General features: G+C 39.1%; 1 protein-coding gene and 1 non-coding gene across 11 annotated transcripts in view; both read right to left on the reverse strand.

Annotated features, from left to right (window-relative positions):
* Nucleotides 1–25860, reverse strand: part of myo9aa (myosin IXAa) — a 122976-nt gene that overhangs the window by 23764 nt on the left and 73352 nt on the right. For 6 of the 10 annotated variants that reach the window (XM_061815300.1, XM_061815301.1, XM_061815305.1 and 3 more), the window contains 13 exons: nt 22556–22672; nt 22154–22288; nt 19225–19346; nt 18000–18141; nt 14719–14914; nt 13148–13267; nt 9477–9521; nt 8935–9010; nt 5114–5254; nt 4566–4605; nt 4366–4488; nt 2387–2467; nt 2078–2188 (listed from right to left, as the gene is read on the reverse strand). In XM_061815300.1, the coding sequence (XP_061671284.1) occupies nt 2078–2188; nt 2387–2467; nt 4366–4488; nt 4566–4605; nt 5114–5254; nt 8935–9010; nt 9477–9521; nt 13148–13267; nt 14719–14914; nt 18000–18141; nt 19225–19346; nt 22154–22288; nt 22556–22672 (1449 nt within the window). The remainder of the gene's footprint in view (nt 1–2077; nt 2189–2386; nt 2468–4365; nt 4489–4565; nt 4606–5113; nt 5255–8934; nt 9011–9476; nt 9522–13147; nt 13268–14718; nt 14915–17999; nt 18142–19224; nt 19347–22153; nt 22289–22555; nt 22673–25860) is intronic. The other 4 variants (XM_061815306.1, XM_061815299.1, XM_061815302.1 and 1 more) reach the window with 3 other exon arrangements.
* Nucleotides 7815–7887, reverse strand: trnat-agu (transfer RNA threonine (anticodon AGU)). The gene has a single exon. It is a non-coding gene; the product is annotated as a tRNA-Thr (tRNA).

Consider the following 25860-nt stretch of genomic DNA (forward strand, 5'->3'; position numbering starts at 1 on the left):
ATCTGTCGATGTGCGCGTCGGACGGCGTCGGGCTGCTGCGTGGACGGCGGCGAATGTGAAGAACCCAGCCAAGAATGCCTCACACAGCCGCGTGCGCGCAGTAATGCGCTCCGACTCAACGGTGTTCATTGAGTAGTGCGGCAGCTATGAACATCACCCTAAAAGCAGCACGGCTCGACTCCATTATATGCCACCATGGCGCCGAAAATCAGCCACACCGGCCGAGGCACCGCGTTCGGCGGTCATTGCTTCTGCGAAGGCTGCGCGTCGGGCTTAGCGGACGGTAGCGGCCCAGCCGAGAATGCCTCACTCAGCCGCGTGCGCGCAGTAAAGCGCCCTGGCTCGACTGTGTTGTTCATCGCGTACTGCGGCGTGTATTAACTACCCCCTAAAGCAACACCGCTCGGCTCCGTCATAAGCCACACCAGCCGGCTGCGATGAGCCGCGATGGCTCATCTCCGCCGCGGAGGTGGATTGGACGGGGATGCGGTTTGGCCGTGATCGCATATCATCTGAATATGGCTCGAAACAATAGTGTAATACTGCCCCGAGGGCTCGAAACAATAGTGTAATATTGCCCCAGTAACTTCACTCGGTTGTGTGGTGTTCTCCTTTTCGAAAAGAGCTTCCGTGTCAGAAGGGGCGCGTTTGTCTCCCATAGGCTGCACTGCGTGTTTTTATTGGCGAATGTCCGGGTGACGTCACGGACGGAGGATGCAGCCAATATGGCCACCACTTGGAGATCGTAGAATGACACTTCTGCAACTTTGCGCATGAATGACATGCTCTCCGCTCACATTTATTTTTTCGTATAGGCATTGAAGTGAATAATGTTATATGTATTTTTCATTACAATATCTATTTTAGTATGTTCATAGGATGACACTTTGGCTTTAATCTTTGCCTCAAACGTTGACATGCCATAAAAGTTTTGAAACAGATTAACACCCAAAACCATAAAATGGCAAGAGATGGAAGAATGAGTCCCTTAAAAAAAAAGAAAACATTGTGCAGGATTGGCATCATTCTAACACATTTATATGGCACAAAGTGAAGTTGGATTTCAGCAACATCAGCAAAAAAAGATTTTTGGATGCGAATTCACCACCCTAGACTTGTGGAAAACAGTGTCAAATATCCTTCAAGCTTTGGGATTTTGAAGCACATCTGAGTTCTGGACAGCACATGCTTGCACAGAGGGAAAAATGTTCATATGATACACAGATGCACCCCGTTTATTCGCTAAACTTTGGCTCATTGACAGTTTTCTTTCTGGAGAGCTACTCTAAACCACAGATAACCATTAATTTTAAACATAAACTAGTCACAACGTTCACCATTTAGCCCGTGGAAACAGATGAATAATGTTTTCTGTGGCTGGAGATTGGAGAGAAAGTCCTCTGTCTGAATATGCCGTTTAAAGCCTTGTTTCCTTAGGTTTGTTCAGTTCTGTATGATGCATTTTGGGTCATGCAATACTGCACATTTAAATATATTAGTAGTCACATCACTGATAAGAGAATCACCGCTTTCACAAAATCTACTTTGAAAAAAACCCACTTGTCCTCTTGAAATAAAACATCCACAATCCAAGACAAAAACACAAGATGTTTTCTGTCCTTAATTGTGGGCCAGATGGAGCTGTCTCCATTCTCTAATCCAGTCCATTTACATTAGAAATTAGCAAAAGTATAATTTAGGTAATCAAACAACTGGTTAATTGAATTTATTAAATGAAATGAATTTAATTTATTACAAAATGACAACCATATTGTAGATATACATTGAACATGTATTTCTATTATATAATGGGTTAGTTAATAATTATTAAGTTAGTTTTAAATCAAGCTTGATTATTGTTATTTATTTTTTAACTGTAGCTACAAATGATCTGATCCATCTGTCTGTTGTTAAAATAAAATGTGGTGCTTCAGCCCAAAAGTTTTCCAAATGCTGGCCACCCTATCCCAAACCACATTGTGGTGAGGTGGACTGAACTGTTCCACTTGGATAAGAATTATAACTTCCTAAGTTTTGTGTTCATGGAGCTGCAATGGGAGAGTGACAGTGATGTTACCTTAAAGCTGTACTTTATGTTGTAGCCTGACTGTCGGATGCGCACAGTCTCCAGCATACCCGTATAACGCAGCTGCCTCAGCACCAGGTTGTCGTTAAACCTCAAGGGTAGCTGAGGAGGGGAAAGTGGAAGTCAAAGGAAAGGTGAATGACACATAAGGGAGAATCAGGCGGTGGAGGGTGAAGAAAGATGAGCAGGAAGTGATCAACAGCTCTAGACTACTTCATTCAATGGATACGGGGGGGAAACGCTTTGGAAGGACTAAACTAAACAATCAACAGGCTGCAGTACAAGTTGCTCTTGCTTTACCTTCTCAGAATTGGAACGGATACACTTGACAAAATAAGGCTCAGACTGACCCAGGGTCTCCATTAGCTTATTAAGAGAGGCCTGCAGAACGTGACACATACACAAAACATCAAATTAGACAGAATAAAATCAATGAAAGCCTGGGTTCGTTTCTTCCAAGAAGTCATTGCCAGGGGGAATTATGAGTTGTGAATACATAACACTTTTTTTCCTCCCACCATTTCCTAGTAAAACCATTTTCTTCAAAATAACAGTAGTAAAATTATAAACATTCATTTGTGTACAATGCACCATGTATTCGCCTTGTGTGTGTGTGCGTGCTTGTGTCAGCTGCAGAAGGAATTCAGCCTCTGCCTCCTCAATGGGAGATTAAAGCAATCAGCATAGCACAGGATGTGGGAAGTGAAGTCATTCACGCACTGGGGCCAGCAGCTCTTACTGCACCGCTACCAAGAACAATCTCTCGCATAGAAAAGTGAAAATCAGCAAATAGCAGTTTTTGCTTGGTTTTCTTAACTCTTCTGTGGAAAGTTGCAATGCCCCAATGTTTTACAAATACCAATTTGACAAAATATTTCCTGTTAAGATGAAGTTTGAAGTCGCACAAAAACCCAGAGGTTGTGAAATGCCATTGCGAAATGCATAACATGGCATAAGTTGCTGCATATCAACATAACCTGTCGCTTCAGATAAGTGAGTACTATACCTCTAGGATTTTTTCTGTTACTTCAAAATGCGGAAAATATTCCATCACATTGTACCCCTCAGTAGCAGAGTCACAATTACACGAAATATTTGAATAAAAAAAAAAAAAATTTGGAAAAAAGAAAAGAATACAATGAAAATTAACACGGCCAGTGGTAACTGAGCATTTTCATTGTATTCTTTTCTTTGTATTCTCTGTATTCTGTTCGTAACCTCGACATTTTGTATGTTGGGAACATTGTAACACGAGGACCGCCTCTATTTCATGTCAGTTATACAAACAATCAGACACCGAGTGGGAGTCAAAATGACTCAAGTCTCCTCTGAGGAATTGTGTGGTTTCTGAATGATGACGCTGACGCTCATGTGCTGCTGATTCAAACGGAATCCGGGACCAAAATGTGAGGCTCGTTCATCAGGGGTCAGCAATTATGTTCCCCAGACCCTAGCACAAAGGCCTCGAAGCAAATCAAGGGGGCGGTGGGCGGAAAAACGATGCGAAAACGATGACATGGCATCCCTAAACCTAACCCTAACCTTAACCCTAACCCATAAAACACTTACTGTACTATACATTGGGGTACAGAAAGTATTAAGCCCCCATACTTTTTTGTCTTTATTTTATTGCAGGCATTTGCTAAAATCTTTTTATTCCCCCCATTATCGCCGCACACATTAGAAAAGAAAAACCGAAATATCATACACCCATAAGTCCTCGAGTTAAGAACGTCTCGACCTAAGATGTTTCGACTTTACAATGCCCGTCCCCCTGGCTTTGTGATATTCCAGTTTTTGTTTTTTAATAAATCTGCAAATATTTCACCAATTTTTTTTCTGTCAATATGGGTTGCTATGTGTACATCAATAAGGAAAAAAGTAAGTCAAGTAAGTAAAATGATTTTACCAAATGGCTGCAAAATAGTGAAAAATAATGTTTTCTGAATACTTTCCGTACCTACTGTAAGCATCCAGTAACATTGCAGTGTTTTAGTAAAGCTATGTAATGCAGGGCAGACCGACTGTCCAAATTTGTTACAAGAGGGAGACCGATTCATGTGAAAATTTGAGGTGGGCGCGTAGATGACTTCCCATAGACTAGCCTATTTTAAATGAAATTCCATTTTTCATCATATTCAAAGTGAGGAGTTTGAGACAGAGTTTTGCAAGACTGCATTAAATAAGTTAAATAACTGTTCAAGCGTGCTCTGTGTGTGTGTGCGTGCATGTGCGCATGTGTGCGTGTGTGTGAGCGCGCGCAGATCCGTCTTTTGGACCTGGAACTGTGCACTGATACTGGGTGGTTTCTTCTTCTTGTGAAGATGAAGTAGCGACTTGGTGATGCGGTCATGAAGCGTCAGGTTGCTGAGGTACTTCAGTGACTTGACATTCAATAAGTGCTGCAAGCGCATAACAAAAACACTCCATAATAAATCTATCAAAGTTAAATAAAGCAAAAAGAAAATTGTCTACTTACCTTTGGAAGAACTGGCTTTGCTTTGTAGTTTTTGTTCCTCCTGTTCATACAAATAAGATGTTAAAAAGGAATTCGATTGGATACTACCCTTTCATTATTAAGACAGAAACTCTCACTGGTACTTCAATTGAAATGAAATGATAAAATTAGTGTCGTCTATTAAGCAAAACCACCCATTTCCTAGACCGTTGTCCTCATTAAGGTGACAGGTTAGCTGGTGCCTAACGCAGCTTACCCTAAGAGAGAGTCAGGGTAGACCCTGGGTTGGTCGCCAGCAAATCAGTACAACCACTCTGATGGACAATTTAGAGTCTACAATTTGCCTAATACTCTGGTTTTCAGAATCCAGGAGGAAGCCGGAGAACCAAGAGAAATCCCACACACGCAAGGGAAAGAACATACAACCCCCACAGAACAAGCCCAGAGTAGAGAACCCTGGAATTCAAAATAGTGAAGCAGACACCAGATCACAAAGCTGCCTTACCAAGTAAAATTACCCTTAAAATATATATTTTTAGATGAATGACCAGAAAGGAGAAAGTGCTCACATGAGGATGTCATGGGCTCGCTCCAGAAGCTTGCTGCTGGCAGACTTGACAAAGAGGCCATCTTCACCTGTGGTGGAACTGCTGGATGATCTGCGGCTTTGTCGACCCACAAGCCCGTTCCAGACAACACCTGAAGGACCTCTGTGGTAAAGCATACACCAAACATTTGATCACATTTACCAATGAATTTATCCTTACTTGGTATTAAGACTTTTACTGGAACTATTCTGTCTACTAGCCAAAAGAAAGTGCATCACCTCCTCCCTCACATTCCACACTTAAAAGAAGTATTCCAGTAAGGGCAATATATAAAGCATACAGTCCCATAAAAAAAGTACTAGTCCCTTTTCCAAATTCTTGTACCATATATTCACATAGTTTTCATACTTTAAAAGTTCAAGATCTCTCTATAAATGTAAATATCCAAAGTGAGATTAAAATTCTCTTTTTAACCCTTTCTGGGCAGGTGTTGAAAATATGCAACAGGTTTAATACAATCAAAAATTTTAAGTCCAGAGTATCATTTTCTGAAAGTAGCAAAATTTTATTTGGTCCAGAGAGGGTTAGATCATTTCATTGCTTAAGGGACGAAAAAAACTACAAGTTATGTGATCCTGTGTGAAAAAGTGAAGGTTCCCTAAGGCTTATAACTGGTTGGGCTATCCTTGACAGAAACAACTGAGATCAAATGTTTTCTATAACTGGCAAGTAATCTTTCATATCTCCGTGGAGATATTTTGGCCCACTCTTCCTTCAGAGTTGTTTGAATTTTTTGCAAATATTAGGTTTAAGATAAAAAAATGAGGTGATTAGCTGCAATCTATCCTATCTATCAACAGGCAGGAGGCGGGGCACATCCTGAACTTGTTGCAGGGCACATAGAGACAGACAACAGTCACACTCACAAACACACCTAAGGGCAGTTTAGAGCAGGGGTGCTTAATGCGTCGATCGCGATCGCAGTCTTGGTCGATCGCGACAGCGTGCCAAAAAAAGAAAAAAAGACTTCAGCCGTATTTTTCTGACCTTTTGACAAACAATGACACAGTACAAGAAAACACGCTAGTCAGCGAGTTTCCCGACTATTTTAAGCCCTCACTTTTTTCTTACGGTAAAGAGATTTTATCAAACATGAGTATGGATGCTAGAGCAAAGAAGAAGACAAAAACGTATCACTTTCATACAGAATGGCAGGCTGACTTTTTTTTTCCACGATGTCATTTTCGAACTGCGTTTGCCTCATCTGCCAGTGTTGCAAAATGTGGAGTGGCATTTTCGAACTGTTCATGGCAAATATGACACCGATACTGCGAATGAGAAAAGTGGACGAACTACAATCACAATTGGCCGCACAGCAATCACTTTTCACACATCAGAGTTAAACAGCAAAAGCCGCCATTCATTCAGAGTTTGTCGCATCATTGTTAATAACAAGAAGTCCTTCCAAGACGGAGAGATGGTAAAAGAGGAAGACTCATTGTTCCGACCTTTTAAAAATAAGGCGGAAATGTTATTTTCAAAAAAAGCTCTACTGCTGTCAAGGAGTACAGTTAGACTATGCTGTGAAGCCATGGCAGATGTGTGGAAGGACATCGAAGCTTGTGAGTGTTTCTCACTGCAGTTGGACGAATCCACTGACGTGAGTGACACAGCCCAGGTGTGCATTTTAATTCGCATGGTGTTTAGTGATCATCAATGTGAACTCAGATAGTTACAATAAATGTTTATGGGTCACTATATTGTGTTGTGCAATATTGCCTCATGCAGTTATGCAAGGCACACAAACATACATTTACACAAAAAGAATCCTCAATATACTTTCAAATAAATATGTTTATGCATTATTATAGTGGGTAGATCTTTGTGACTTGGTCATTCTATTTCATTATTGGTCATTCAAAAAAAAAAAAAAAGTAGATCGTGGGGTAAAGAAGTCTGGGTACCCCTGATTTAGAGTCTCCAATTATCCTTTTGGGATGTGGGACGAAACCGGAGTGCCTGGGAAAACCCACGCAGGCACAGTGACAACATATAAAACATCAGGCCATAAGGTGAATGCCCCAAGAAAACAAAAATATACACGCAACCAAGCGTCACGTCAATTTAAGAATTTAAGTAGTAACAGCATCACCAAGACAGTGTTGTGGAGTAAAAGGAAGTCAAAATTAAAATTGATGTGGTAACCAAAAACATAAACTGGGACTTTGGATCCCTCATGATAATTTCAATGTTTTACTTGTACTGTTTGGCTACTTATGCATACGCGACACCGCATCATGTCAAAACAATTATGCTTTCAAAAAGGAGCAGTAATCTGTTCACGTTTGTATTGAGATGAATATTTGTTAGAAATGCAGTCAAACTGTGCAACACCAAGTCACCAATCTTAAAATGTCCAATAAACGAGAAAAATCAGTTTAGATTGCAAGATGAAAAGTTGGATCATGGTCATGGTTGGAATGGGCAGTCTTTCCAATTAAACCCATGTTACAAATTAACTTGTTGAGACTAACAATAAAACGGGATCTATTACTTTGCTTCTTTTTGCTGACTGTGGAAGACATGCCCATGTAACCGCCCACTAATGAGAGAGTTTCTTTCGGCGTCGCCACAGCGTGTCATCTCAGATGAAGGCGCATATATGTTTGGCACAATTTTTACACCGGATGCCCTTCCTGACGCAACCCTTCTCAGGGAGTGGAGGCCCCAGTGGGATACGAACCCAAAACCCCTGGTTTACTAAACCAGTGCTCTAACCACTGAGCTACGGGGCCTCTGTAACTGCCCACTAATGTATCCTCCCTTATTCACAACCCCAGAACAAAAGTGGATATGATTTGATAGCAGCCTGCATTTCCTTCATATTAAGAACTGTTACAGAATTCACATGGCGCCTTCTACGAGGTATATGCATCACTTTGAGCTGAAAGAACTTGTTGTTTCAGTATAATCAGAGAACAACATACTACAATATAAAGAATCAGCACAAATCATCTGGTCACCTCTGACCTAAAATAGTAAGTAAACAGAATTCTTCCCCAGTTGATCATCAGTTCGGGTGAAGGATGATGCACAATGTGGCATTTGTGTTCATGTATTTATCCCCATGGTCTCAGTGAAAAAAAGCACAGCACTGCAGTGTGTGCGCCATGCTGTCCAGCTGACAAGCACCCAGCTGGGACTGCATATTTATCCCACCCTTAGCACACTGCTCACCAATACATAGCTGTGACTTTACATCACTGAGGAAGCAGCTGCTCCATTAATTTGGAGAGATGAGAGTGTGTGAGTATGAGAAAAAAAAGACAGAAGAGTGTGCACAGGTTGCAAATCACATTAAGGAGGGATTTAACACCCCCTGACTGTGTCTAACAAAAGCAGCCTTGGGCGGGTTGCTCTATGCTGCCAGTCATAAGCTGTGAACTACTAATCTCATGGCCCAGAGCTAATTAGAGGAGTGATGGTTCAGAGTCTCAGTGGGATAGCCACCACTGGAGTCATAGCACACTTAAAGTTGTCCTCATCGTAGCAGATCACTTCAAGTGCACGCAAGTATGATCATATACCACAAAAAAAAAAACATGCAGTAGGAGTATTCTTGTGCATTTCCTTGTATTGTTGTACCTTTTCTTCAGGCTTTATGTAGCTGATCAAGATTCAAGGTGAGAAATAAGCGAAATGCAAAGTTGGAAGATAGTTTGAAGAAGTCTTTCTGTTGTTGTCATGTATGTCATACTAGAGTGCCTCCAACTACCAGGGACATATTCCTGACATACTTGACAAATAAAGATGATTCTGATAATCAATTGTCAGATTCATACCGTGGACCGTTCTCATTGATGGTGTTGCTCCCATGACGATCTGATACTTGTGTGTGTGGACTCCTTCTGCTCACACCTGTTAACAAACAGTTGTGATTACATAGCTTTCATTCAAAAACTGAATCATTTCATTGTCTAAAATAACAATTTCAGTGTTATTGCAGTTGCTGTTATGTGCATCTTCAGTGTAAGTGCTTTGTTTCAGAAATAAAGGCCTGTGAAGGTTAAAATCTGTTACTCTTGTTAGTGTTAGATGAAAGAATAGGGTGTTTAATCACAATGCTTTTCTTCTGCTATTCTAAAACTTCATACTCAAAAATGCATTGTGCTCACGTCGTAATTTTCCTTTATGTAGAACTAAATATGTGTATAAAGTGTGTGATGAGAGACCAGTAATAAACTAGTTTCAAAAGGACAATACAGTATGTATTACATAATCTGGCAATGATAGCAATGAAAAATAAAGAGATAATGTATGAGTGTGTGTTAGCCTAACTAGAAAAAGATTGGTTCATCAGATGGCTTATGACAGTACTGTATACCGTTTTCAGTCTCATCAATTTGTCTATTGTCACTCTCATCGGGAGCTGCAGGATAGCAAAAAAAAACAGATATACATTTGAGCATCATGAAAAAAGACCAATGAAAGTAGCATGTGAGAAACTCTGTACTGCACTGTAAGTAAAAGCATGTGAAGCAGGAAAACACACATACACCGGCTAGCCTTTTGTCGCTAACGTGACATCCAATACAACAGGTGTATCAAATATTATGCCTTTTAAAAAAAAATAATTAAATCACATTGTCACAGATGTCATTAGGTAACAATATGTTCAGTTTTGTGTTTGAAGTGGTGTAGAACTGTACTGCATCAAAATAAAAGCCGTGTGTAAAATTTTGGTTGTCTCAATTAGTCAAATGACAAAATGAAAAAATGTGAGTTTATTATGACAATAAATGCTATTAAATTAATATCTCAATGACAGTATAAATCAAAATTTAACATGACATGGAGTTTTCAGTCTAAAACAAGGTTCTGTAAAGACACCGCTGACAATCTGGATTTGTATGCAAGTCAGAATGTGCCATAGTCTCTCACTAATTTATGATAAATGCAGATTTCAAATAGTTTCGTAATCCTGCTGATTACACCACAGAGATCCCTCTATGCCATCATAAAATGTCATTCGAAAATATTAAAATTTATAAGGCTAATTACATATCCATCCAATAAATGTTCTTTAAAAAACTTGAAAAAAACTGAGTAACCAACAACAGTTTGGAAGCTAGAGAATAGGGGTGTAATGATTCGCTTTAGCAATGACCTGACTCCTATCATAATTTGTGGTTGCCAACAGGACAATACTGGTTCATTTGAAACTATCGTATACGTTCCCAAACAATTCAGTGGATACAAATCGCTTCAGGAACTTTTCTACCAAAAGTTCATTCAGTGTAACAGAGAAATAAATATCTGCATACCGGACAGTGCAGGTGAATTATTTTGATGCTTGTTTTGTACTTGGGTGAAAAGTAATTATCGTCATTAAACAAAGATTTTCCTGATGTACTGTCCTTTTAGGTCTTATTGTGTACCACAGTGTATTTATGTACATGTAAATGTAGGTTGATTGATTGCATTGTTCTGCAGTTAAAGAGGAAAACGCCAACTTATCGCTAGTTCTATTATTTAAAGATATGATTTATCTTGTTAGGTCAGTTTTTTTCTTAGAAAAGAGATGTTTACCTGGCGTTACAATTATGAAGGGTTCCTTAGAAAAATGTCTCCACTGTAAGTGAACCAAGTTTGAAAATACACGTTCTAAACAGTCAAATACTAAAAGCTAAAACGAAGCACTGTGAGTTTTTCATGAGAAAAACCTTGGGAATGGTGTTTATACATAGAGACCTAAATAAATCTGCAAAGGTTTTCTTTGTAGCATAAATGTAAGCCTGAAATATTCACCCTAGCCTCTTCCTCAGCTGCTATCCAGCAGACGGAAAACAAACGCACACACACAAAGTGATGTCTTGTCCAGCCCCAACAGCCACTAAAGGAATGACTGACCGCATTTAGAACATATAAAAGGAAACATAGAATAAAAAAAGACGATGATCATTATACGGAGGAAGAGGAAGACGATGAAGAAGAATGTAGGATTGACAGTGCAATCTGCTGTGTGCTAAATGGGGGGGGGGGGGGTAAAAAAATCAAGTGAAGGAATTAATTTTTTTAAAAAAGCCTACAGGGCAGTAAATTTATTTTCCACTATCAATATGATTGATTAACTTTTAAAACTATTTAAAATCAATATATTTACATGGGAATTTATGAAGACTGCCTTGCCAAGCACAGATGGATCCGGTTGGATTGCAGGAATATAAATCAACACAACAACATAACGAAATAATTGTTACACCACTAGTAAAGAAGTATTTAAAATATAAAGATTGAGAAATAAGTGATGGAAATGATTACTGCACAGTAGTGAAAATACGAAGTTATGGGGAAAAAATACAGAAAGAAAATATATTTAAAAAGCTAATTAAGCCAAGGGTATTCAAGCATCTATAAAGTATATTTTTCCATAAAAAATGTGTTTGAACATGAACGACTGAAGCTAATCAAGCCAAGGGTATCAAAGCATCTGAAAAGTCATTTTTTCCTTTAAAGTAATTTTTTCATTAACGACTGAAAACAATTTAGCACTAAATTGATGAGATATGTTAAACCGTTTTTTCAGCATGTCAGTTGTTGATTTTTTGGGGGGCTATACTTTCTGGTGGGAGTCAGCCCTCCCGCACTATGTAACTACTTTGCCATAGATATTTAAGTACTTCACGCCATTGTGGGTATTCAGCGCAATTGCTCATCAATTGGTAAAAATAGCCTGGCCCATTTCTACCACGACTTCATGCAGTTAGTCATCAAGTTAGTGTGCAGGCTAACGAGGTATCAAGCTAGCAATTGGCGCAGACGTCCAGGAATGTTAACTGTTTGTTTAAAATAAATGAATAAATAAAAAGTGGCACATTATTCTAGCTCACTACAGACACTTGACCACACAGCACAGAGATTTGAAGAACAGGTGAAGGGCTGTATCCAGTCTGCTAATTTTTCATGATTTCAGAGCCTCATTTTCCATCAGGATTTTTTTTTCTTCTTTCAAAATTTTTCTTTCAATTTCTTTAAAATAAAAAAAGATAGTTCTAGGGTGTGGCATAATCACAAGACGTTTATTTGGTCCATTTGCAGGCACCTTATATAATTATGAAATAGTTAAAGAGTAATCTGCAGAAAAGATTGAAAATCACTTAGGATGATTTATTTGAATAGAAACTAATAGCGAAATTTTGAGTGTGAAATTCTTTTTTCCTGTGACAAGTTGTAGGGTAGCCTAAGATTTATTCTTCTCCCATCTCATTTTCACATGAATTCAGTGCTTTTCTTTTATGTATTGAAATAAAAAAAATTAAAAAAAGCTACTTCGTTGCACATTCGGAACCTTGAATTTTGAATTCTCCATACGATCGTTGACTAAGGACTCCCTGCATTATCTTTGTAAAGGCAGAATATTTGACGCAGCCTTAATATTGGATATCATGATACAGGAATCTGCAAGTGGTTAAGCAGTAGTGGTTGTTTGATGTCTGTGATGCAAACCATCAGTCATCAGTCACCATCACCAGGATGTTTAATTGTGCACTAGGAAACATTACTGTGAGCTGTGGTGGATAAGCATCTGCACTCTAGAACAAAAAATTCTCAATAGTGGATATGAAAGCATTTTGGTGATGCTTGCCTAGGCAGTAATGAGTCTTGACAAACCAATCGCAACATGCATTTCTTTGCTTGTACTCTACTAACATTTAAGTGACATGACATGCCTGTGAACACCATGCAGGGAAAACAGCTAGAAACAAAGGCATTCATCTCTGTATTACAAGAAGCAAGAAGGAGACAGAGGGAAGGGAGACCAACGAGCATCTAGTCTAACAACAGAAAACCAGGGTTGTAGACAATAATCACAAAGTAGTAAATATAGTTTGTGAAACATTGTCTTTAAATTTGGGTGCTATTTTTCTCATCTTTCTTGGCTTGATTCAAGCTGCAGTATAGTGCAGTTATGTTGATGTTGGTTGGCCTCATCCCTTATCCTGAGTTTCCCATTGGTCTGTGGGCTGAAGGAGTTCTTTGCTTTGGCAGCCTTACTGTGCTTCTCCTCTTTGCATCTCTGAAGGATCTCTAAGCTTCTCTGATGCACAGGGTGCTGCAGAAAGCTAAAATTATCCACACTTTTCAAAACTGCACAGGGAGCAGCGTCATCATGCCCTTGGAGAACCAAAACAAGTCGAGAAGAGAAACAAGGAGAGAAAGAAACACATGGACATAAAACATGGAAAAAAAGAGAAAAATGAAAGATTACACAGTGCAGAAAAAGATGCAGTTGTCTACCGGAGAGAAACCTGTGCAAGATGTTTTGAGGGAACATGTTTGACAGAGGAAACTCCATTTGATGGAAATAACTGGATGTTGTAGTTGCCATTCCATAGGACTTACAATGTTCGCTCAGCATTTGCGGGGGTTAGGTTCCATACGCCCCCGTGAATCCCGAAAACCCATAAATAATGGATCCAGTATTAAAATGCCTATGTATGACGTACCGTATTAAGATGCACTTAAAAGTCTTAAATTTTCTCCAAAATGCCCAGGATGCCTTATGTGTGGACCAAATTCCAAAATCTGTAAATATCTTTTGCATGACTACTTCATTAATGAATAACCAAATTGATGGTTACATAGATAGCATGCATTCAAATTAGCATGTGTTAGCATTCACTTATGCTACCACAGGGTGCTGCTCATACGGCAATAAGGAACAATTGCAATTGTACTTTTGTAAGCAAAAGAAGCTTACATTTTATGAATACAATAAATACATTTTTAATTTAAAAACATTTCATAAGTCATTAGTCAACTTGTTGTTCACACTCACAGTGTCAAGTTCAAACTAAAATTATCCCACAACAGCAATTGTCAATTTTTTCTTCAGTCATTGTTTTATTATTTTCTAGTTATGATATTCTGTTTGCTGTGGTGTGATAATTTTGCATGCTTTAAGTTATACTTGATTAGAGTAGCCACAACAACAGTTACAGATTTTGTAACTTGGCATGCACATGATAAGATGGCCCATCTATTTAGGAAAAAAATTAAGTCTGAAGTGCAACTTATCATCATGAAAATGGGGTAAAAGAAAAACTAAGCGCAAATTCCTCGAATATGCGGGGCTACGAACAGTGAACCGCCAATGGCCAAGAGCATACTATATTTGATGGCTAAGTGTTCAGGGGGAGACTTATCCTCCTAAGAGCCTCATCAAGTTAGACCAATGAGACAAAAGCATAAACCTTTTGTGTGAAGTGATGTTATTACTCAACCAGGGACCCTATCTTACATATTGCTGGTGCCATACGGAAACTTCACATCTCCAAAACCATCAATTTTCAGGAAACCACAAATGTCACCATGTTTGTTGAGCCCTTAACATTGCACCATCAAACAGAGAGGCCATTTTCAACACTTAGCACAATAGTTTGAAAACTGATGATTTGAAAACTAGCTATCCGTGATTTTTTTGTGTATGTATACTACTATGATAAGGTGACATTTATATAAACATTTATATGCCATGCCAACAATTTTCGCATGCAACAAAAATCAGTTTCACACTCCTGGTCTATGACCATCAGACTATAACCATCAATGTGCACTGAACTCACCAGCCCTCTTGGGTGTGTGTCTCTTTCCAGCCTGTCTGAAAGCCACCATGGCCCTGAAGTAAGCACGAAGTACCGCCCAGCGGAAGGTAGCTGATGGATCGATGCCAATCAGACTGCAGATAAAGGCATTCTTGCTGCTTTTCAGCAGCGCCACAATGTCTGGTCGCATATGGTCCGTGTTCTTCTCCCTGAAATCCTGCATATCAGTGGCACAGAGAGGCAAATAGTTTGAAAATATAATATTCTGGTTTGCAGGATTTCCACAACATCTTCAAATCTAAGAATGAATTGTGTAATGCTATATCACAACAATCTATACTGGCTACAGCTCACACAAGTAACCCAAAAAAAGACAGAAAGATGGGCACAATAGGTGAAACAATGTTTGAGTGTTTACGCTATGCTGGACAATATTGCAAACACTCTCTGGTAACATTTCTATATTTAGTGGAAGCCTATTACATCTAACATTTATGTGTGGCCTGTTTAGCTTTCCTGAGTATTGGTTGCTATCTTTGATTGTAATTGACATATTAGTAAAGGAAAACAGTTGATGAAGAAGTAATGGGTATATCGGCATCCAGAAAAGGAACAAGGAGGGACTGATGATGGTTGCAAAAGAATGGAAATGAGTGTGGTGAACACATCAGCATAGGATGGTGGTGTGTAAGAGGACTCTGGTCGGAAGGAGGATTAAAAAGATAATCAGAGCACAGAGCCGTGTGGTAGAAGCTGAGAAAAGAAGTCTTGTGTGGCTTTTCAAGAAGAGGTGAGACAGGCTCTCAGTGGACAGGAGTATCTTCCGGAAGACTGGATCACCGCAGCCATGGTGATCAGAGAGACTGGCAGCAGGAGAGTACTTGGTGTATCTTCTGGTAAGCGACGGGAGAAGGAGACTGGGTTCTGAAAACTCAAACTACAGGAAATCATACAAGCCAAGGGCTGAGCTAAGAAAAAGTGGGACACTGAGAGGACTGAGGAAAGGAGAAAAGAATACATTGAAATGTGACGTAGGGCAAAGGTAGAGGTGGCGAAGGCGAAACAAGAGGCACATGATATGTATGCCAATTTGGACACTAAAGAAGAAGAAAATGATCTCTACAAGTTGGCCATACAGAGAGATAGAGAAGGAAAGGATGTGCAGTAGGTTAGGGTGATTAAGAATACAGATGGAAATGAGTTGATTTGTGCTAGTAGTGTGATAGAGAGATGAAAAGTATATATTGAGGAGTTGATAGAGGAAGAAAATTAGATTGTGGTGGACCAGGCAGGGGCAATGATGTGTAACGGGTAAGTTAGAAAGGCATAAAATATGGTGAAAAATGGAAAGACAGGTGGTCCAGATGATATACCTGTGGAGGTATGGCATCTAAGGAGACGTGGCTGTGGAGTTTTTGACCAAGTTGTTCAGAATTCTAGCAGGTGATAAAATGCCTGAGAAATTAAAGAAAAAGTACGCTGTTCTCATTTTTAAGAACAAGGGTGATGTGCAGAGCTGGAGCAATTAAGTTAATAATAATGAATAAAGTTTATGAACCACATAAAGTTATGGGTAAGAGTCGTGGAGCCTAGACTCAGAAACCAAGTGAGTATTTACGAGCAACAGTATGGTTTCATGCATAGAAAGAGTACCACAAATGCATTATTTGCCTTTAGGGTGTTGATGGGGAAGTACAGCGAAGGTCAGAAGGATCTGCATTGTGTCTTTGTAGAGCTAGACAAACCTTTTGACAGAGTACCTAGAGAAGAACGTAGCAGGAGTGGTAGAGAAGTATGTTAGATTAATACAGGACATCTATGAAGGCAGCAGAAAAGTAGTGCGGTGTTCTGTAGGGGTGACATAGGAGTTTAAGGTGGAGATGGGACTGCATCAGGGATCAGCCCTGAGCACCTTCCTTTTTGTAGTGCTGATGGATAGGGTGACAGATGAGCTTAGACTGGAATCCCTTTGACCCATGATGTTACAGATGACAATGTGATCTGCAGTGAAAGCAGGGATCAGATTAGAGTAGTTAGAAAGGTGGAGGCATGCACCGGAAAGGAATGGAATGAGGATTAGACTAAGTTAGATGAAATGTAAGACATTCTTGCACATACAACATAAGATACTGTATATGTATAAATGAGAGAATTAGAGGGGAAAGAGTGACGCTACAGGGAAAAGAAATAGTGAGGGTAAAGGACTTTCAATACTTAGGGTCAACAGTTCAGAGCAATAGTGAGTGTGGCAAATAAATGAAGAAACGGGTCCACACAGGTTGGAACGGCTGGAGGAAGTTGTCTGGTGTCTTATGTAACAGAAGAGTCTCTGCTAGTATAAAGGACTCGGCTCGGGTGAAGGGCAAGGTATATAAAACAGTGGTAAGTCCAGCCATGATGTATGAATTACAGAACAGTGCCATTGAGGAGACAACGGAGAGCAGAGCTGGCGGTGGTGGAAATGAAGATGTTGAGCTCTGCTCTCGTAGTGACCAGGTTGGATAGAATTAGAAATGAGCTAATCACAGTGACACCTAATGGTGGCTCTTTTGGAGACAAAGATAGAGAGAGCAGACTTCGATGGTTTGAACACGTCCAGAGAGAGAAAGTGAGAAAAGTATATTGGTAGAGGGATGATGACGATGGAGCTGCCAGGCAAAAGAGCGAGAGGAAGACCAAGTGAAGGTTGATGGATGTTGTAGGGGGAAAACAAGAGGAGAGTTTGTGTTAGAGAGGAAGATGCAGGAGATATAACTGGCAAACATGGAAAAATATGGCATGCTGTGACGAGACCTAACGGGACAAGCCGAAAAGAAAAGGAGAAGGTTCCTGCCCTTGATTGAGAGCCAGTTTAAGGAGCACTTCTCTGGGAAAACTGGATCTGTTTAACCTATTATCTTTGGTTTTGTTTCGGCTAATTTAGAATAAATTGCATCTTTTCAGGTCAATTGATCATAGGAGCTATTGTGATAGAGTAGGCTACAGTAGTAAAGGCAAAGAATTCTTCACTTTTTATTATTTTTCATGTTAATATTTTACATATGGCCTTTCATGTTTTTTCCTCCTCAGTGTTTACTATGATTCTGAACTTCCTACTCAGTTGGCAAAGTGTTTCAATTTACACACAAAATCTGGTTACCACAGGTTAAATGGCTGAATATGGTTTTAGTGAAGAGTTTCTTCAGTGTTGTGAAAAAAATAGATTCAAATGTTGGTCTTATTGTCTCCTAATTTTTTGAGAGAAGAGTACTGTGCATTCAAACAAATGCACAGTACAATCATAAACTGAAATGAACACTAACCTTGACACCGTACTTGACCTTGCCAGCATAGTGTCGGATAATGAAGGCAGGCTCCATGACAGCAGGGAACTCGATGTACCTATTTCCCTCATGCTGCCGCTTGAATTTGTCCAACAATGTCTGGTTGGTGGCTTGTGGAAAGCTGAAATCAAAGACAAGTTTTTAACATGCAACAATCTTGGCAAAGAGAACAATAATGCTTTTTGAAATCTGCACTCGAAACGAAAACATCTTGAGGGAGGAGCTCTGCAAAAAAAAACAGTGTTTAAAGACACATTGCAAATGCAGACAAGGAAAAACAAACTGGCAACAGTCAACTCATGCCTCATAAGTTCATCTAATGTTAAAATGACATTAATTAACTAACATCTTCCACCCGTACAATGAGATTCTGCTTCCTCCAAACACTATTTTTCAGATGAGTTAAAACGATTTGATCTTTCACCAGTTAGACATCCTGTCTTCTGACACTGTAGTCATTTTAAGTCAAACGGTCTCCTGCTTTCTTATCAAGAGCCAGAACTGCTGCGGAAAATCAACAGATTACAGGAAGAGGGAAGGAATGAGACACCAGGGGTTTTGAAATCTGAGCTCAATCAAAACAACACAGACCCGATGCTTTGCAGCTTTTCAAAGCTAGAGGAACTTCAGTGTCTAAATGGTGGGTCGGAATATATTATAGCAGGAAAAAAAAACTGAGGATGATACAATGTAATCATATAAATGCCACTGATCTTGGACAAATGGGCCAGACTTTCTGATTCTTATCTTCTACTTCACTTGAAAGATGTTTCATAGCGTTAAAGTCAGCGTTTACAAATTTGTCCACGACAAACTAATCCAACCAATCTGTGATGGACCTTTTGTTATGCTCAGAAAAAAAAAATCTGCAGAGTTGGAAGCATACATCCTAAAATTCTTGGTAAAATGAAGATTCATGTTGTTGAGGGGTGAGGCAAGTTATTCAATACAATATCTATCTATCTATCTATCTATCTATCTATCTATCTATCTATCTATCTATCTATCTATCTATCTATCTATCTATCTATCTATCTATCTATCTATCTATCTATCTAATCAACACAATATAGGGAGTGGAACATAGCTCTGGTTTTTCGACTCATGCGTTTGATGGCATTTGGGCAAATCTGATTCTAATTCTGATTTGTATTTCCTAACGGAAAAAGAATCATATTTTTAAATAACCAAACAGCAGACTCACTTGCACTCCTCATCCAGCAGGTGGAACAAAGCTGTAGGCTTCTTACTGATGAGACTGATGCAGCCTGTATTGTCAATGTAGTCAATTGTTCTCCAGTTGATGCCCTCCGCCCTGTACTCCTCCTACAGGGAATACAAACAATATACTCAGCACTCAACAAAACTACTCTTACACAAAACCGAAGGAACCTAAGGCCATTTTGCTTTCAAATATTACTTCCCAGTCTCAGTTATTTTTCCTGTGTCCTTGGGAAAGAGCTTTAGTCAATAAAAACTTAATCCAGGAAATGTTTAATGAAAAACGCTGCAGTCTCTGCTTCTCTAGATCTCTCTCACTAAAATACTTACACGATACCTCTTACTATAGGAAAAACTTCTTTTAATCCATCCATTTTTCATAATGCTTATCATTCGGGTTGGGGGCATGCTGGAGCTTATCCCAGCTATCTTTGGGTGGGAGGCCAGGGTAGACCCTAGACAAAGAAATATTTTTGCGTAGATTTACCCTCCCAGACACAATGTCGAGATTGAAACACAAAACTAACGCCATTTTTCAGCAGATACTCTATGTATTGTATCATCTGCGTACATGTATGTCCCTTTAAGAGGTGGGGCCTGGTGGAGTGGCATGTGATTTCCGCTTGTCTGCCTGGGTGTCAAAGTCATAAACTGTGACAAGATCCGGTGAAAGTGTGGTCAGAATATTTATTAGTAATATGAATGAATTAATACTTTTCCCTCTTATTAAATATATTAATAAACAGATATGTTTTGAATTAAAGTGTATTGCAAATTCAGGCCATGTCTGGTTTAATGTGATGTTGGTCTACCTTTTCTAGCTATAACAACTTCAAAAGGGTTTAGAAGTGATTTTATATGAATTTTGACCCATTCCTCCAACAGCATATTTGTGAGGTCACACACTCATATTGGACAACAAAGCCTGGCTCATTCTCCATACAAAATCAAACCAAAGGTGTTCTATTGACTTGAGGGCATGATTTCATGCAGGCTAGTCACGATATTCCATATCAAATTCTCTCATCCTTGCTTTGTGCACTGGTGTACAGACATGTTGGAACAGCAAGGGGTAATCCCCAAACTGTTTAAATGTCCAAAATTTCTTGGTATGATAAAGCATTCAGAGTTCCTTACACTGAAGCTCAGGTGCTTACATTTTGGACATTTTCTAACTTTGTGGGAACAGTTTGGAGTTGGCCCTTTCCTATTCCAATAAGAGTGTCCATCAATGCATAAATCAATGTTCAAAAAGATATGAATGACGGTTTGATATGGATAAACTTGGCCTGCACAATCCGACATCAACCCTATACTGTAGAACACTTGGATGAATTTGAATGTAGTTAGTTGATAGTTTGGGCAATACTGTATAGCGTGTCACTTTTTAGTTTTGTTTCATAGTGATACAGTCCTTGGTGATTTAGACTTGGGACATTCTGTTGTATCACAAAATTACAATTTGGCTGCAATGGAGATTCATAATATTGTTTGATAGAATTTTTTGTAGGATACTCGAGTATTAAAATATTAATTAGCTGGAACCCTACATTCAACTCCCCAATTATATTGGCATATTTTTATTTTATAATCATTGCTTGGGTCCCGGTGTGTTTAAGCTTCAAATAATTGCTTTTCAGACTTAGAAAGTCGCTCCTCAAATGAAGAAATTAGTAAAACTGCTCACCAAAGAAAAAAAAACGTGTCTGTCACGTAAGTGCTCCAGCAAATCACTAGCCACTAAAAGTACCAGTCCTGTCTTGGTGCTAACCAATCAGATGAAAAGTAGGGTTGATTGTTGTTCCATAAATACAAAGGAAACAACTTTTATGTTTCAAACTATACAAGGTTCTCCTATTTTAAGCCGCACAACATATTACAGACTTTATAGTCGTTATGAACTGTAGCGACCAATCACATCTAAGTTTTTACTTTTAAGTTCTGCCACCTTTCAGCCTATGAAATCTGCATTGCAGGTGTTAATCTACTGAAATCACTGACACCTCACAGACTAGAGACAAGTAAAGAGAGAGTGAAAGCATGTAAATTGAGTTAGAGAAAGATCAGAAAATGGGCAACAGAGGATTTTGGATTTGGAACAAGAGGTACTTAGAATGGAACAGGCAGACTCATTTTTGTTTGTACTTCTCAGTGGGAAGACTCCACCAAGAGCTCTTATTAAAATTGCATGTGAAAAGCCATTATGAAACAAAGCCAACTTTTTTAATGAACATAACTTTTCAAATGTTAAGATTTGTTTAAATTAAAATTTGCATGAAAATTGAGTTTTTCCTGTTGTCTCAAGATGCCCCCCCAAAAAGTTATTTTTCTCAAGTTCAGCACTTTATTTAAATACACATCAGTTTCTCTTTTTATTGACCTGCTCTTATTGTGAAACGATGACCTCACTTTTAGTAAATGAGAGAACATTACATAGTTGTGCTCATGTATTTGATTACCAGGGTAGAATTTGCAAAATGTGTCCAATTCTTAATAATGCTCTCGTAATATTATATCAGTTGCATAAATGTAAAAAAAGTCAATGATACAATTGTTCATCTTGAACGTTTTGGGGGGAAAATATCATTTGACAAAACTTGCCACTGTGACAGACCTAAACATAATATGTTGAGAGCGAGCAACAGCAATGGCTGACACAAAAATGGACACACAATGAGTATAAAAGTTTAAACAAAATAGCGAGTATAGTAAAAATCTGAAATATAGCAGGATCGCGAAGCAAGAACCATGATATAGCAGAGGATTACTGTATATGTCTTCTGCAATAAGTTGCACGGTCTCATTTTTCTACGGCTGGGACTCATTTTCATGGGATGCGGATGAAAAATGATCTACGCATGTTTAAGAAGACCTTTCGTTTGACATGTGCTAAGTCTTAATTGTGCGCTCACCTGTTCCAGCTTGAAGGTGTGCTGATTGAAGTAGTGCTGGAGACGCTCATTGGCAAAGTTGATGCAAAACTGCTCAAAGCTGTTGTTCTCGTAGTCCTCAAAACCAAAAATGTCTAACACCCCGATGGATAAGATCTATGTGACCAAAAAAATATAGTTTCAAATCATTTCACAATTAAAATAATCAACTCATCAGTCAAACCAGACTAATTTCCACGCATCCATCAGTTTTCTTTTGTGGTGCCTGGGGCCTATGCTGCTTGACATTGGGCTGGAGGCAGTGTACACACTCTCTACTGGTCGCTAACCAATCATAGCAAAATCATTTCAGGGATAACTCCATGGCTATCCAGCAATTTATCATGTGCTGTTATGCTGTTTGGCATGTCTCTACTTCGCTACCTTGGTGGGTTCATCCAGGTCCTTGATGTTAAGCAGAGCATGGTTGATCCTGAAGACAATCCAGTCAAACAGTGCACTGTACAATGACTTTGCCATGGAGTCTCTCACTGTGCCCGCCTGCAAGTACATACACAAATGTACAGTAAGATAATGCATCGCAATGTGCAGGACTTGTCTTACATGCCACTGAAACAATCTTGAGGCTTTAACTGGATTCATGTTGCTCTTTAGTCTATGCAGTTTTTATTTACTACTACATCTCATTTGTTTCATTTAATGGGATTGCAACAAATGGTACTTGCATGCCAAAGGACCCCCTCATTGGTGTACCTAATTTACATGTATACTAGATCGACTGACTCAGGTCAAATAGTGGAGCGCAGAGTCCAAAGCAAACATGGTTACGCAGCATTTAGCTATTACGCTGCACAGAAATGGAATAATTTGCCAACAGAGATGAGGTCAGCCCCAAGTGTGAATGTTTTTAAATCCGGGTTGAAAACTTTTTTTTCTCGCATGCTTTTTAGAATATATATATATACTTTTTGATCATATTACTTGCACTGTATGCGGTTGTAATTATAATTTTTTTATATTTTGTTTGTCATTTTTATTCTTTTTTGTGCCGTTTAAAATGTTTTATCTCTTTGTTTTCAAATGCCTTTAATCATGCAAAGCACATTCAGTTACCTCGTGTATGAAATGCGCTACAGAAATAAAATTTGCTTTGCTATATGCACAGCGCTGTTCCGTAAATATATAGCAAAGTAAATAAATTCTGTTTAAACACATTTGGCTGGATTAGGCTTCATGAACAGATTATTTAATGAAAGGCTTCTTGTCAAACTATCTCAGAAAAAATTATATTTGCAAAGGAAAGCTTTGACCTTTCAGAAGCAAAGGTGAGTAATATTTTTTTAAATGAAAAACATCTGAATGACTCAAGCAACAGCTCCTCTTTTTCTCCCAAATAATCAACGAAGAAAGATATCATTCGAAAACCTTGGTCTAATAATGCCTTTCATGAAGTAAGGAACACTCTCTAGCAAGAATTGAGAATCTATTGGAACTGGAACTAACGTGACTCTCCTAGAATCGTTGAAATTTTTAAATTTCAGTTGCTGGTTTCGTGTCCTACAGTCCAACTGAAGAACCCTGAAGGGGCTCTTTATACTCGCAGAAATGGTGACCGCGCTGACATCACTACAGATATCGTGCGCATAGTTTGCCTTTACACTCGAGCGCAACTCATGCATGCAGTTTTGAAAATCTGCTGCAGTCCTTCTCCAAGTTAGAGGTGTCGCAACGGCTGGTATTGGGTAGAATGCCACTGGGTGGAATTTCCTTCACACTTTTTGGTCATTTCCAGTAGCTGTTTTTATTTTACATAGCAAGGAACAAAGCAACAACAATTGGGACCGTAGAACACTGTCTCATTGAACAAATGGACCTAAATGACACGTTAAATTATGCTGCAAAATCAATCAAGAATGCAATAGCTTTGGTAGTATGTGGAGCACGACGTAACGGTGAGCACGTCATCACAGCATCTGACTAAAATGGGCCAATCACGCGATGATGATCTCTGTGGCTTTCTTTGCGCAGACATTTTTTTTTTTAGTTGTCCACGTCCAGTTACTCAGAGGTGCTGCGCAGGGTGATTTGTCGGGCACGTGATCCAATGCGGGCAATAAAACAAAATAAAAAAAAAAAAAGAGGCCTTAACGCGGAAGCAATTGACCCCTCCGTACAGGGCACTTAACCACGCCTCCTGAAGTGACATCACGCCACGTGCGCTGACGTAAGACATACAGTAAAAATGGCAAATACAATACAATACATTCTGAACTGAGACAGACTCCATGCTTCTGATTTCATTCAAATCAACGATATATTATAGATTCTAAATACAATACAATCTTAACTGAGAGAGACGCCATGCTTCTGATTTCATTCAATCATTCACACGGAGCAATGTTATGCTAGCGGAGAACGTCTCATTCATTTATACGAGACGTGTATTAAAAATCAAATTTAGGGCATATCTTCGTGCAAACACAGTCTGGTTAACTTTCGGCCGCGAGCCAGCAAGAAATCGATACGTTTGTGCAGTCCGATCATCGCTAAATATCGCTCAACAAAGAATAAGTGTGTCAATCGTTCACACGTAGCAATGTTATGCTAGCTGAGAACGTCTCATTCATTTATACGAGACGTGTATTGAAAATCAAATATAAGGCATACCTTCGTGCAAACATATCTGTTCCAGTTGATATTAGATGGATTTAGTTGATGATGCGGTCTTCCACAAAGTTTGATCCATCGAAGGCATTTTTCGTACTGGGTCTTCGGTTTTGGAAAGGGTACGAATCGAATTCCACCAACTAGCCTTTCAGGATACCTGTCGTCACTATTACAAAGTCCGTGACTAGGCCTCTTAACCATATTTTTTGTTAAATAACCCAAATACGCGATAAAACGCTAACTAAACCTATACTGGACCATGCAATGTTGTCTGAGAAAATGGCAGGAGCAAAAACGGGCTTTGGTTTATGCAGATCTCTGGCCTCTGATTGGTCAGTGACGCGCATTGCGCAATATCCACGGAGGGGTCAATTAGAAGGCATTTCTGAAGACTATTGTGATTGCGAAACAGTGTCAATTAAATTGCATGTGCCCGCAAATACCTCTGGGTCTAATTGACTTGGTTGGGGCCACACATTCATTGGGATACATAACTCAATAAAATGCAAATTCCATGGGTAAAGCCTTAATTTTCACTGTGATTATATAGATGTTTAGAATTACATAGCCACCCCCACCAAACTTAAATTGTATAGCCAGGTCCACAAGATCTGTCCTGGATTCTTACACTCCTATCCTTTTCCTGTTCGCTCTATATTATATTATAGCTAGACCGATCTGATCAGCCGAATCGATATCAGCCAATAATTTGCATTTTATGCTGATCCCATCAATGACATAATTGACAAAAGGTGGATATATTAATTACTGTAAGTACTTCCTGCCATTTAATATAAGACCATTCATTTGTTCTGTCACTATGCTTCACTGGCATAAATAGAAGAATAAAGATAACGTTATTCATTGTAAATATATTTCTTGATCAATTTAGTATGCAAGTGTACACAGAATGAATTATTATTCATTCATTTAAATGGACACATTGCTCCATCTTGTGATTGGGTCGGTGACCGGTTATCAGTTTTTTTAAACTCCGTGATCGACCCCAAAAATCCTGATTGTATAATTGTGTCTTATGTGTCATATAATGATTTACTTTC

The sequence above is a fragment of the Syngnathoides biaculeatus genome, chromosome 3 (genome assembly GCF_019802595.1).
Source record: "Syngnathoides biaculeatus isolate LvHL_M chromosome 3, ASM1980259v1, whole genome shotgun sequence".
NCBI lineage: Eukaryota > Metazoa > Chordata > Actinopteri > Syngnathiformes > Syngnathidae > Syngnathoides > Syngnathoides biaculeatus.